This window comes from Passer domesticus, chromosome 12 (genome assembly GCF_036417665.1).
Source record: "Passer domesticus isolate bPasDom1 chromosome 12, bPasDom1.hap1, whole genome shotgun sequence".
In the NCBI taxonomy this organism is placed as follows: Eukaryota; Metazoa; Chordata; class Aves; order Passeriformes; family Passeridae; genus Passer; species Passer domesticus.
The window spans coordinates 15,544,498-15,557,531 of record NC_087485.1 but is presented as its reverse complement, the minus strand read 5'-3'; the positions used below and the strand labels follow the sequence as shown (position 1 = coordinate 15,557,531).

Genomic DNA, 13,034 nt, shown 5'->3' with positions numbered 1-13,034 from the left:
TTCAAAATAATAGAGTAGCAATTAAACATTTGGAACTAACTCCTGATGTGGTGATTTTTAATTTTTCTTTTGTCTGAGAGATTTTAGAAAGTTGTATTTATGTATGATTCTGGTGTTGTTTCGTGCTATTTCCAGCTTTTCTTCTTTCATGTGGCATCTCCACTGTGCTCACATTACCAGAACTGGCAGAAATCATATGACAGGCTATGCATTGTTTAAAGAATCTTGGATCATAACCATCACTAAATCGAGCAGGAGTCTGAAAATAATAAATGCAGTAATGAATGTCACAGAATATAAAGTGCACTGAAAAGCAAAAATTAAATGCAGATTTATTATAATTTATCTCAACAGGAAAATGGTCAACAACAGTGCTTGGGGAAGTGTTTGCACCAGATCAGGATGACTGGGACAATAAAACATTTCTCTCTGAAGGAAAACTGCTCAAGTGAGGATTGTATTTCTGTCAAAATGAGTAATATTTATGCCTCTGTAATTATTTTCTCACCATGTAGTTCTCTGTGTTCAGGATGTGCATAAAGCCAGGGTGTTGAGTGTATTAAGGGATGTACCTTTCAAATGCTCTTTTTCACTTGGGTTACTAGGTATTAAGAAATTACTGCATTAAATATTTTTTCCAAGACAATGCAGGATCACACCATGATGTTGATTTTTAGTCAGATGTCATAGTTAATTTACTTTAAAATGTGCATTCTGTAAGCTCCAATTTAAAAATAGACAGAGTCCTAACGCTTGCTTTCAGATGTTAGGGTTGATGGAATACAAATGCTGAATTTAAAAGCAAAGAATGGAGTAATTTCATCAAAAGTGGAAGGGAATTTGGTGCTCTCCTTTGATGGCTAAATTTACAACTGCATGTGAAAACCATGACTCAGATTAGTGGAGGTTTTTTTCTGTTAATTGAAATGTTGAATTGGACCCTTAATTCCTACTTAGACATTTTTTGTTCATATCATAAAGTGAGATGGTTTATGGCATAACTGTATGGTGTCTGAAAGGGAAAAATGGATGTGAAAGTGAATTTTAGTCTGTGCTATGACTGGAAGTTTAAAAGCTTGATGTAGCCCAGAATTAAAGACTTTGTGTCCATCAGCAGCCCCTAGGCCTGTTTCCATGCTAAGAGGTCACTGTTCCATAATAATGGTCATGGAATATTTCCATAATTGCTGATTACTGGCCCTTTGAGGTGTCCAATGAAGATGCTGTGAGAGATTTTATACAGACTTACCCTGTTCCAGATAGAGATGTGAGAACCTGGAATGATCAGTGTGGGTTTTTCACTCCCTTTTACTGACTTCAGAGACTTGCCCATGGTGACTGTGCTGAACCACCTGGTTCAACTGCACAAATTCTAACTGCAAGTTCAAATTGCTTTTGTTCAAATCTGGGAAAGGCTGAGTGGCAGGAACATCTCTTTACAAGATCTGCAGATTGTCATTTCTCACTTAATGTGGCTGAGATGCCTTTCTGACGTTGTTGCATAATTCCCTTACGTTTTGGCCCTATAACCTTCACAGTAATGTTTAAGGCCTTCTGAATGGTGTTAATGAGTAAAGTGAATCTTCAACTTTGATTTGTTAAGATTTCCTAATTGAAGGTTTCTGTCTAGATCTTTCAGACTAAATCAGAGGACTGGGTCCTTGCTGATGGTGGACAACACTCCTCAGGGAATATACAACTTAAGAGTTCGAGTTTCTGATGGAGTTTGTCCTGATGTTATATCTACAGTACAAATCCATGTCAGAGACCTGGAAAATGAAGCCATACAAAACTCAGCCACTGTGCGTTTCTCAGGTTGGTTTTATTTGCTGGTGAGAGTTTAGATCAGCTGCTTCTCTAACTGAATGTTTATGTGGTGTAGGTATTATTACATCAATACTTGATTTGCTTATCTCTGTAGGCTACTTTCTGGTATGCTTCCATATTGTTGAATAACAAATAAATTGAGAAATTAACCTGTGAGCTCCCAGCTATTCAGGTTTATCTATTTTTGAATCCCCTGACCAGGTGTCACAGCAGAGGAGTTCATAAGGAGAGATGAACATGGCAAAACAAGACATGGCGAGTTCAAGGAGTTCCTTGCAAAACTGTTACCTGCAAAGCTGAGTGATGTGATTGTCTTCAGTGTGATGGGCAGGGATGGAGAACAGACAGATGTGAGATTTGCAGTCCGTGCTGGCTCAGCCTATTATAGACCTGAGAAGTTGCATGCGGAGATGGCAGCCTTCAAAACTGAGGTTGGTTCTCACCTGTGGAACTCCAGCAAACACTGAGTTTGCAGGGTGTGCATCCCAAACCTCAGTGGAAAACTACACTGCATCTACAGATAAGGGTCTTATTGCTTCAGTCAGGAGAAAAAACAAGTGTTTAATTCAAGCTTTCTTCCTTCTTTTTGGTGCCACACATACTGGTATGGTGTGGTTGTACTAACTTCTGGTTCAATGAATAGTCACTGGAGAGCTGCAGAAAAATGGGTCTGCAATGCTGCCATGGGGTAGATACTGTTTTCTCCAGTCAGTGTTTCATTGTGTCATCCCCAAATCTCCACATCAGCTTGTGTTTAGACACTTAGAGTGGAGGCTTGATGGCACCCTCACAGAAATTCTGCAGTATAACGAGGTGACACTTGCAACAGGTAAGTGAGATGGAGACAACCAGTCCTGTGGTTGCATTTATCTCACCAAAGGACAGCTTCAAAGTGACACTGTCCCCAACTTCTTTTGCTGTTGTCAAGGGAAATATTTTTGGATGGAAGATGTTTCCCTCCCCTTCTTGGTGTTCCCCAGCTGTCCTGCTGTCTGACTCACTTACAGACACAGTCTGTTTTGGCCACAGCTGGATTTTTCTGTAGCCCTGCACAAAGGCAAAGTGACACTGCTCAGCTTTCACTTGCCCTGGCCATATGTGGGTTTAATACATGGTACATCATATGGATGATTTTTCCAAAGAGAAATCAGCACTTTCCATTTGTGTGAATATGGTGGAGTCTGCCTGAGTCTGGGAACCAAACAGGGGTGTCTTAACTTACTACCTGCCTCCTTCTTGGTGTATTTTGAATGGCTCTGTGGATTATGAGAGTCTTCAGAGTGACCAAATAGGGAATGCCAGAGACAGAGAGTATTCATGAAGGGTAATGACTGCTTCTTTTGCATATTTATTGAATTACTGCTACAATAAGATAGAAAATACTATAGATTTCAAATATTCTCTGCCATAATACGTGACACCTGAATTCATCAAAGTGGTAACAAGGGGATTGCTTCACGTATTTTAATGAAAAAATATGTTTTTGTTAATTATATACTACCTTTCAATATTTAATGAATAGTTCTAGTGAGTAATCACCAATAGTTTACAGAAAACCAATCATAGCTGGAGAATTCCTCCAGTAGTTTTTCTATGTGTATAACTATAAATATAGAAAATAAGTAATTAGCACTGGAATTATTCATTGAATTTCTACATAAATAATATGTTTGCATTACCTCCTGGGGATATAGTTTTACAACAGCAATTTTTATTTAGCAGAAAAATAATCCATCCTAATACTTTAAAGGAGCCAAGGTTGTTTTTATACAGTTTTTCAATGACAGCATTACATAGATGTCTAAATGTGCATTACAGACTCTCCACTGATGGTGATAAACGTGGGCAGCAGACACAGACCTGCACTGACAGGATGCATCATGTCATTGCAAAGTATACTCTGTGCCTTTGGGGGCAGGGCATCAATACATGTTATGATATTTGAGAATATGGAGACAAAGGATTATAAAGATCAGAGTTCTTACAGTGGTGAACTGAGATGACTGCATAAATGAGAAAAAAATAGAAGCACTTGAGTATTTGTGTGTTTGTTTTGATCTTTTCAAAGCATATTTTTAAGATATGTGCCATATGTTTTACCATTTGGAGAAAACCCTCCATATTAAATACATAAAGCTCTAGTGTTGTTAGTTTTACATTTGTATACTTTGTTCATTTGAGTACCACTGTGAGAGTAGTTGAGGTCTTTTGCCTCACTCACCCAAACTCAGGTTTGGGTACTAAATGCACATTTCAGTGTATTTGAATCACCAATACCAGATCAAATTCTGAAGCTTCATAACAGACACCTGGCAAAATTTCCAAGTAAGTGGAAAGAACAAACTGTGATAATTCAGGGGAGCTGGTTGAAAGACAAAAAGCCAGGACTAATGGCAGCTCTGTGCTGGCCTCACACTGTGAGCAGCTCCCTTCCCTCCCTCTCTGCCAGTGCTTCCTTGCTCCATTTGGAATGGAAGTTGTGATCTCAGAGTCACTGTTCCTACATTACCAGAGCTGTGGTTACACTGAGGCTCTTTTTATTTGGTACTTGGGCTTTCAGGTGCAAGCCCCATTAACAGTAAAAACAGTGAACTAGCAAAGGTTAATGTAGGATAGAATACAGTATCCTGTATGCTGAACTGACCCTGTTTTGTTGCAGACAGCTTGACATGAAATGTAAATGTATGGGGCACAAATCATTAGACTGAATCCAAGTTGCTACAAAGTTGTCTTGTCAGGTCACTGTCTGTGGACAGGATTACTGAAAGCAGCTCAGCTCTGCATTTTGCTGTGTCTGTATCCCTTTTGTGTGAGAGAATGTAAGGAATAATATCTGGGTGTTACTGCTGAGGAAAGATTTATCCTGGCTTGAGCTGAAACACTCCTGTTGGTATTGAAGTGCAGAAATGTGTGATGCAGATGCTGCAGTTCTGAGGAGTGTCACAGCTCTCAGAGCTTTGGTACTTGGAAATAATGTCATTAGACCAGTACAGATTCAACATGTTCACACTCAATCGTGTCAATGATCAAGTTTATAGGAAATGCTGCTGCTGTAATTTTTTAATGAAATGCTTCCTGAATTTCTCAAATTATTTTTCTTGCCTATATAATCAGGGATGTTACTAAGTAATGCTCAAGAAACTAAACCCTGCATTAAGTCTCTGATTCAACTTTTCAGAATTGAGGTGAAAGCCTTCATTAGGATAACAGTGCTGCTGTCTTTGCTCTTAGATGCAGTCAGCTCTGCAACTGAACATTTCCCAGATCGATGTCGACGAGTGCAGGAGTGCCAACTGCAGTGAGGGCTGTACAAACCACCTCAGTGTGAGTGACATCCCCACAGTGATGGACACGGGGAGCGTGTCCTTCGTGTCCCTGAGCACCTCCAGCCAGGGGCTCTGCGCCTGCTCCGCCCGCGAGCGCCTGCACCAGCCCTGCTCCTCCTACGCCCGCAGCCCCTGCCTCAACGGGGGCCTCTGTGTGGACACTCTGAACGGCTACAGGTGAGCAAACCTGCCCTGCACGTTATTTCTGCCCTCTCATTTTAAGGTGTTGAGTGATGCCTACGAGGTACCTGCCATAAATGTACTTCTGACTGGAGGAGAATCAGAAAAACCCCACAAGTGCACTGGGGTGTAAACCTAACAGCAACAGGGACTTCCTGATGGTTTCGATGGGGCTGTGGTCCCAACAAGTGCATGAGTAACAAAGAAAACCCTGGGGAACACAGAATTAACACTTGTCATTTGTTAAGAGCACCTAATTCAGGATGAAGGCATGTGTGCTCTGTTTTTTTTCTCTTTCCCAGCAGAGTAATAATAAAAGTGAGTACCAATGGTAGCAGTAGGGATGTAGGAGTGAAATATAGTTCAAACAATGGGTAATAAGGAGCCTGGAAAGCATTCGATTGTAAACTTGCTTTATTATAGCATCACCTGGCATACAGCAGTATTCCCGTAGTGAAATTAATTCCAGCCAGGAATTAACCTTCCTGAGTTTACTCTGTAATAAATTGATGTATAATATTATGTGTTATTTAGAAAAAAAGTTTATTTTTCTCAAAACTTGGCCTCAAAAATACTTTTTTTGAGGGAATTAGTATAAGGAACAAAATTACTTTGTATTCTTAGAGCATTCTAATAATTGCCAGACACACCTAAGATTCCACTAAAATCTTTGTTTTGCTGAGTTTTAACTGTGATTTAAGTTCTGCTGCATGTAAAACCAAAAAAAAAGCTGAACATGGGGGAATTTTGACTATTTCTTTTGTTTATGGTCTTTCAGATGTCTTTGTCCTGCTTCCTTTCATGGACCAGACTGCCAGCAGACTAAGCACAGTTTCCATGGAAATGGTTATGCATGGTTTCGTCCCATCAGACCTTGTTTTGAAAGCTCACTCTCTCTAGAGTTTATTACTGTGGCTCCAGATGGACTCTTACTATATAGTGGCCCTTTATCAAATCCAGAACCTGGGAGTACAGAAAACTTCATTGCAATAGGTACTTCTGCAAAAGGGTGTGGAAAAATTAAATGTCTTTTGGGAATGGATTGTTTGTGACCAATGTAACAATTAGACTATGGATTCTGTCTTTCCACTTCATGAGGTAATTTATTTTGTGGTGTAAAAATATTTTGAAGCATTTCCTAACAAGTCTTTCTCCTTTAATGTCTATTTTTTTAGCCTGCATCTCTGGCTTTGGGTTCTACAGTGTTGTAGAAATGAAGGGGAAAGCAAAACAGATTGATATATATATAAAAAATTCACCTGCCTAGAAAAATTGTAGTACTATAAAGGAATTTAGGTGCTTTGAAGATAGGTATTACATGAGTAGTGCAGTTTTAGTAGCATGTAATTCTTATGTAGTTTGGTGAGAAAAGAAATCCACTTAAACTCTCTTTGGTCTTGGGGAAATTTTGTAGATTTTTTTAGAATGGCAATGATGTGATGGATTAATCCAGCCCCACCTGCCATTGTGAGAAGATTCATCTACAAGTAGAAGTCAATGCTTTATGTTGACATATATTTAAAAGGTTACTGCTGCTTATTTTTTGTGAATTAACACACAAGATGAACAGTATGGTTGGCATTTTATATTCTCTTGATTAATTGAAAGGTAATGTGGTTGAATAGTTAATAATTTACCTCTGTTTTGCTTTGCAGTTACTTCTAAGTTTGAGTAGAAGATGGGAAAGAAGAAACCTGCATATATTAATTGCTTTAGAGCATCATAAAATTGCAGATTGCTTCTCAGAAATTAGTTTCAGTGTTTTGGCAGAGAAGTAGAATAATCTAAAGTGTATAAGTAAATAATACATTGAATGAGTACTTCTGCTTAATAGAAGACAGAGGGTATAATTCTAATTATTTCTGTAGTGACCCCCCCTGTATGTGACTAACAATAACCATTAAATCAGTACATCTCAGTGCTGAGATACCAAAAGTGACATTTTGTAGCTGAATTTAATTTCTCTTTCATGTTGTATTAGAACTCTCTAGTGGTGTTCCTGTGCTGAAGATGAGCCATGGCTCAGGTTCTGTGGTGCTGCAGTTTCCAAGTCATCTGAATGTAGCAGACAAGAAGTGGCATCGACTGGAAGTCAGAACCAATGGTCAGGTCAGTTATTTTTTTTCACATCAGGATATTAATATTTCTAAAAATATTTCCCTGTGCAGATACAGGAGGATAGAAAGAACAGCCTTTCAATAAAGAACAGACAATAGGTATTGTCCTAACTGCTCGTGTAGATTTGATGAGTAATAGAAATTTTGGGACAACCTCATTGTGAATTCCACATCCAGTGATGCTGTAATCCATATTCTGTTATCTTTACCTTTTCTAAGCACGTATAGAATGTGGCCACTGGAATCCATTATTTATGGACAAAAAAGCAGATATTTATTTACTTGCAAATGCAGTTACAGGTCTTGTATAAGTGGTTAAAATACTCATAAGCACAAATAAAGTTGAGGAGTCCCTGCTTTTGCTGAATGGTTCCATTTTGGCTCTACTGGTTTTTGCAAGATGAACAGAACAGGGAACACCCCAGCCCATTTTGGACGCTAGTGTGCAGGAAGTGGAAGCTGAGGTGTGGTGCAGCAGGCCAGCTCAGTGTGTGTGTCGTGCACAGGCTGTCCGCTTCACCCTGGATCAGTGCAGCGCTGCCGCGCTCTCCGAGATCGAAGGCGTTGGCCGCTGGCTGTCCGCCGAAGATCGCACCAACTGCGAACTCCGGGGGTCGGCTCCACGGAGAGCAAGGTACATTCCTGGAGGCTCCCTGACAGGCACTTCATTCTAAGGCCTGTGAACATTTGACCTGTTAGACTGAAGCAGAGTTATTGATGGCTAGGAGCATAAAAAGCATTTCCTCTTTTCTCAGACCTTCTAGACCAAGCCTGGACATCAAAGAACTAAAAAAATTTTAAGGAACCGGTCTTCCACTGAGTAGTGTTGCACTACTAATTGACAACCCCAAAACTCTGTGGCTATTATTGGAGCTTTTGTGGGCCCTGTGTACCATCCTTCACCCGTAGGATTTCTCTCTGTTTATCAAGTCTCTGTGAGCCTACTCCTTAAAACCTTACGAATTCAGGCCACTTGACATCACAGTCCTGGGTGCAGTTGGTGCCCCACAGAGCAGGGTGCACAAGGAGCAGCTGGGTACAGTCCAGAGAAGAGCAATGACTAATCAGCTCGCCCTGAGAGTAAGAATCAAGAATGAAGGAATTGAGGTCAGTTAACAGAAAGAAGGGAAAACTAAGGAGCGAGATGATAAGTCTCAGTGCGTACAAAAGAATGGTGCAAAGAGGATTTAGACAATCTCTTCTGTACAGGGTCTAAAGTTACAGTGAGGAATATTCAGGTTATATTTTAAGGAAACCTTTGTACTATCAAAGATAGTTCAGCTGTGGAATAGATAGTCCAAGCAAGTATTCTGATGAGCATTGGGATTAAGCCTTGTCCACAGCTGCCGGGAGCTCTCCTGGTCATGAAAGGAGCACAAAGAAAGGGAAAAATATAAGGACAAATGAAAACAAAATAAATTAATTGATAACTCTGGGAAAAAGAAAGTATGAGGACTAAAATGCATGGAGTTCTTTGGCCTGGAGAGATGATTGGGAGATAGTGCAGAGCTTGGACCTGTTTATCGTGGCCTTTCAGACCACATGAACCCAGCTTTTCGATTTCTGAGTTTTGTCGTACACAGAACAGCCTTTTTTGTAGTATTCCTACAGCATAGCATGTCTGTGCACACACACAGAGCACTTGAAGGAGAATATGGTGTCTAGAATATCACAGCTGTTTCTGACTTGGATGCAAACATACCCAAAAGGTAAGTGTCCCACAGTTAAAAGTTCAGCCAGTTTCACTGTCATGTTTTAAAAAATATCCTTTATTTTAAAGGGTTTTATTTCAGAGAGAGAAGATTAAGTAGTTGCATTCTACTGTTATGTTATGTTTGGAAAAGCAGTGTATTTATTTATTTATACATCTATGTTTAAAGGTAGATGCACATCTATTTTTATTATTGATGTGATTTTTCAAGGTATTTGAATGTGAACCATGTTCTCCAGCTGGGTGGTGTGAAAGAGTCCATACCATACTCCTACCCACAATTGCTACACAAACATTTTTCTGGCTGCTTGCGCAATTTCATCTTGGATACTCAGGTAAGAGCAGAGTAATGTTTGCTTTAGCAGAGAAGAAAACTTCTTTATTCAACTTTTGGGAGATTCATATTATACACGAAACTTCTGCTTCCATCAGTGCATTCAATGTTCACATGCATCAGTGTAAAATATAAGAAAATTCTGTGTTTTTCTGTGATAATTAGAATAAGTACCTTGAAAAGATAGAAGGAGATGTATTAATGAGGCAGAAACTGTTTGCTTATCCCCTGTTTCATGCAGCTGTTTTCCAAGCTTCTTTCTGCATTCAGGGAACTTCTGAATGGCAATTGTATAACGGTATATTTATGCCAGCTGTCTGCTTTGTTAGGAAGTATTAGGGGTTTTTTTGTTTTTGTAGTCAGTTGACTTTATTCAAAGGCAAAACATGCTCTTGATAAAATCAGCTGAAGTCTGAATGTCAAAAAGCAAACTTAAGCAATGCAGATGAGGAACACACAGTGAAGTGGTGCAGCTATTTCTGTTTAAAAGTGAAATATGTTTCTCAAATAATATTTTTGTGTCCTGAATTGTCTCTTGAAGGTATACGACCTTCAGTCTCCTGCAGAGTCCCTGAACAGCTTCCCTGGCTGCACGCTGACGGATGGCAGCTGTGAGACCATGGGATCTTCCTCCTGTGGTGCCCATGGGCGGTGCCTTGGGGACTGGGGCTCCTTTGCATGTCACTGCTTGCCAGGCTACCACGGCTATCGATGTGATAAAGGTGAACCCTGCTTTTCTGTTTCATTTGTGTAGGCTGCTAAATTTTACACTACAGGAAACTTCAAATATTTGCAGGTAATGATTGTTGAGGTGGTTTTATATTACATTATGTAAAGTCATGTTGCAGTGTCGTTGCCTGTGATTGTTAACAATTTGTTTTCTAATTCCCTTTGAGAAATTACTTTCTCAGTACAGGATCATTTCTTTAATCCTGAGGGTGTTTGTGCAATGACTGTATGATTACATGGCTGCATGACAAAAAAAATGTGAAAAAAGTATTTTATTTTATTACAGTTGTTTGATTTGCATCTGTTTACACTTTCAGAAATATCTAATAACCTAAAAAGTATGAGTGTGCCAGTACCACTTTCTGTGAAGAATTAGAACCATGCAACTGGAATTAGAAATCATTGCTCCACTGGTGTCAGGAAGAGACTCTGCTGGCTTAAGGAGCTATGCTTTGGGAACAGTAGGATTTTTTGCTCTCATGGAGGCAAAGTTTGCAGCAGAACAACAGTTATAAAATAGCAGGTTGTGAAATTTGATTGTGGTACTTGATCCTCAGTCTCTTGTCTTGGTCAAAGGTGCTGCTTCCCTGCTGTCACCCCATGTGAGCATTGTAAGGAGGAGCATTAGCAGGATCAAGTTGGGTGGGAGAACACCTCTTTACACAGGAAAATGAAGTGTGAGAGTGACTGGAGAAGCTGTGGAAATAAGTAAAATAAGTACAGGAGTATGTCCCAAAGGACATACATTGTCTCACAGATCCATGCTGTGCATCGCAATTATTTCCTTTTTCTTTCAACACTTACTATGACATTAAGGGCAATAACAAGGTTTCCCTCTCCTCAGGAGATGGTTTAAAGGTTTCTCTCCCCTGCAGTGGCCAAGGAGTACAGGTTTGAGGCAGGCAGCCACATCCGCTACCAGCTGCCGGTGAGCGTGTCGGCGCGCAGGACGCGGCTGCAGGCCCTGGTGCGCACGCGGCAGCCCCACGGCGTCATCGCCTCCGTGCTGTCCCGCGCCAGGGACGAGCACATCACCCTGCAGGTGAGGCCACCACTCACACACAGAGCCGCACACAGCTCTGAGAAACACTCGCTCAAGAGATGGAAACAGAGCAACAGCCTAATGCTGAGCACCAAGAGTCTGGAATTTGTTTGATGGGTAGATACATCTGATCCTTTACTTGAGATATTGATCACTCAGCTCTGGTATGCCATTGGGTTTCAGTGCCAGTTGCAGAGAAATACAGGTTCTATACAGAATAGGATGAATAGGGTGTGTTCCTGGTGTTCTTTTGAACATGTGGCCAGTTCTGTGTAGTTCAGACTCTGCCAAGCAAGGTGCCCGTGGCAGTTCTAATGATGTCAGGCTCTCAGAGTGACAACCTTCTCATTTTATACACATCACTGAACAAGTCACCTCTTCAGCCACGCTGGTTTGAGCTGGCACTGTAGCTGTGATACACCAGACTCTCAACTATCAGAAGAACCCCATAAATTTGTGCAAGAGAGATCAGGGTAAAATTACTCCTAAGGTGACTTAGATACTACTATGAGTATATTGCTGCCACATTTAGGTTGCCTAATTCAGTAGCACCTGCAGTATTTTTATAATACAGCTAAATGTGCAGTGCAAACATACCCTAAATTTAAACAAATGCTTTAAGATTGAAGTTACAGGTCAATACAAAATGCAGGCAATGACTTTGCTTTTCTTTCTTGCTATTTGTTAATTATCCATAAGGTTGTTCAGGGACTCTTAGTGGTCTCATACAATCTGGGTGATGGAAACTATTCTGTAAGCCTTCCCTCCTACCACATTGATAATGGTGAATGGCATCACATCACACTGGAGAGAAATGAAAATGAATTTACTCTTCGCCTTTATGAAGGAGGTGGGAAGAGAGAGATTACAAAAGCAGCAGGAATATACAAAGAGATTGTCATTGACCCCAGCAGCTTGGTCCTTGGAAACACCTACCCATTCAGTCAAAACAGGAGTTTTCAAGGTAGGAATTCTTCATCTCACTGTTCATAATATGGACCTGTAAAAATAAAAAAAATAGTGCAGGAAACTTTCTTGTTTATGTAGAGCCCAAATTACACAGATTGCCTGCATGACATTTTGCAACAGGGGTGGATAAGCTGTTCTGACCAGAAGGTACAGCAGGGAATTGCCTGCAAATACACTTGGACCTGGAACAATGATGGTCACCTCTTGCCTTGGCTGCAGAGTTGGTACCTGGAGCTCCAGAAGCTTCTCCCAGATAGACTGTGCGTGGCTCCCTGCCTTAGATAGGCAGAGCTGCTTCAGTGCATGGTTCTGTCCACTCCATTTGGCAGCTCTCCTTCCCTCCCAAACACATCTGTTTCTATGCTGAAAGGAATTTTTTCCATTTTCTATGTGCATTGCATAGTACCCACCAAACCCTGGTTTATTACCTCACTATTACTGGATTTTACACTCAGTCAAAGCATTAACTAAAATTAGAAATGGTTTATTGAATTAGAGCTAAAAATCTGAATTTTTAGCAACTGAGTGGATAAGGTCACGGTGTGTGTTAAAAGCAAATCAGTTTCCAGCCTGGAAATTGAGTAGTTCCACAAAGGAAGTTTGGGATATCCATGGCAGCTCTTTACTCTGAGCTCAGCTGGAAATTTAGCCTTTGCCTAAACCCACAGTGTGAGTAAAGCAAATCAGCTTTTATTGCTAAGGAACACACATCACTGCTGGTTAAACCTGCCTGGTGTCTGTAGGTCACCTCTCTCCCATGCCCTTCACCTCTTTATCTAGGTCCTAGTTAATCCATTCA

At 40.5% G+C, this 13,034-nt stretch overlaps 1 protein-coding gene across 2 annotated transcripts in view; it reads left to right on the top strand.

The window, feature by feature from the left end:
• LOC135279361 (neural-cadherin-like) overlaps positions 1 to 13,034 on the top strand; it is a 79,938-nt gene that overhangs the window by 39,060 nt on the left and 27,844 nt on the right. For both annotated transcript variants that reach the window (XM_064386693.1, XM_064386692.1), the window contains exons 19-29: positions 355 to 448; positions 1,631 to 1,815; positions 2,029 to 2,258; positions 5,059 to 5,330; positions 6,112 to 6,326; positions 7,315 to 7,442; positions 7,957 to 8,084; positions 9,373 to 9,496; positions 10,037 to 10,217; positions 11,100 to 11,266; positions 11,966 to 12,230. In XM_064386693.1, the coding sequence (XP_064242763.1) occupies positions 355 to 448; positions 1,631 to 1,815; positions 2,029 to 2,258; positions 5,059 to 5,330; positions 6,112 to 6,326; positions 7,315 to 7,442; positions 7,957 to 8,084; positions 9,373 to 9,496; positions 10,037 to 10,217; positions 11,100 to 11,266; positions 11,966 to 12,230 (1,989 nt within the window). The remainder of the gene's footprint in view (positions 1 to 354; positions 449 to 1,630; positions 1,816 to 2,028; positions 2,259 to 5,058; positions 5,331 to 6,111; positions 6,327 to 7,314; positions 7,443 to 7,956; positions 8,085 to 9,372; positions 9,497 to 10,036; positions 10,218 to 11,099; positions 11,267 to 11,965; positions 12,231 to 13,034) is intronic.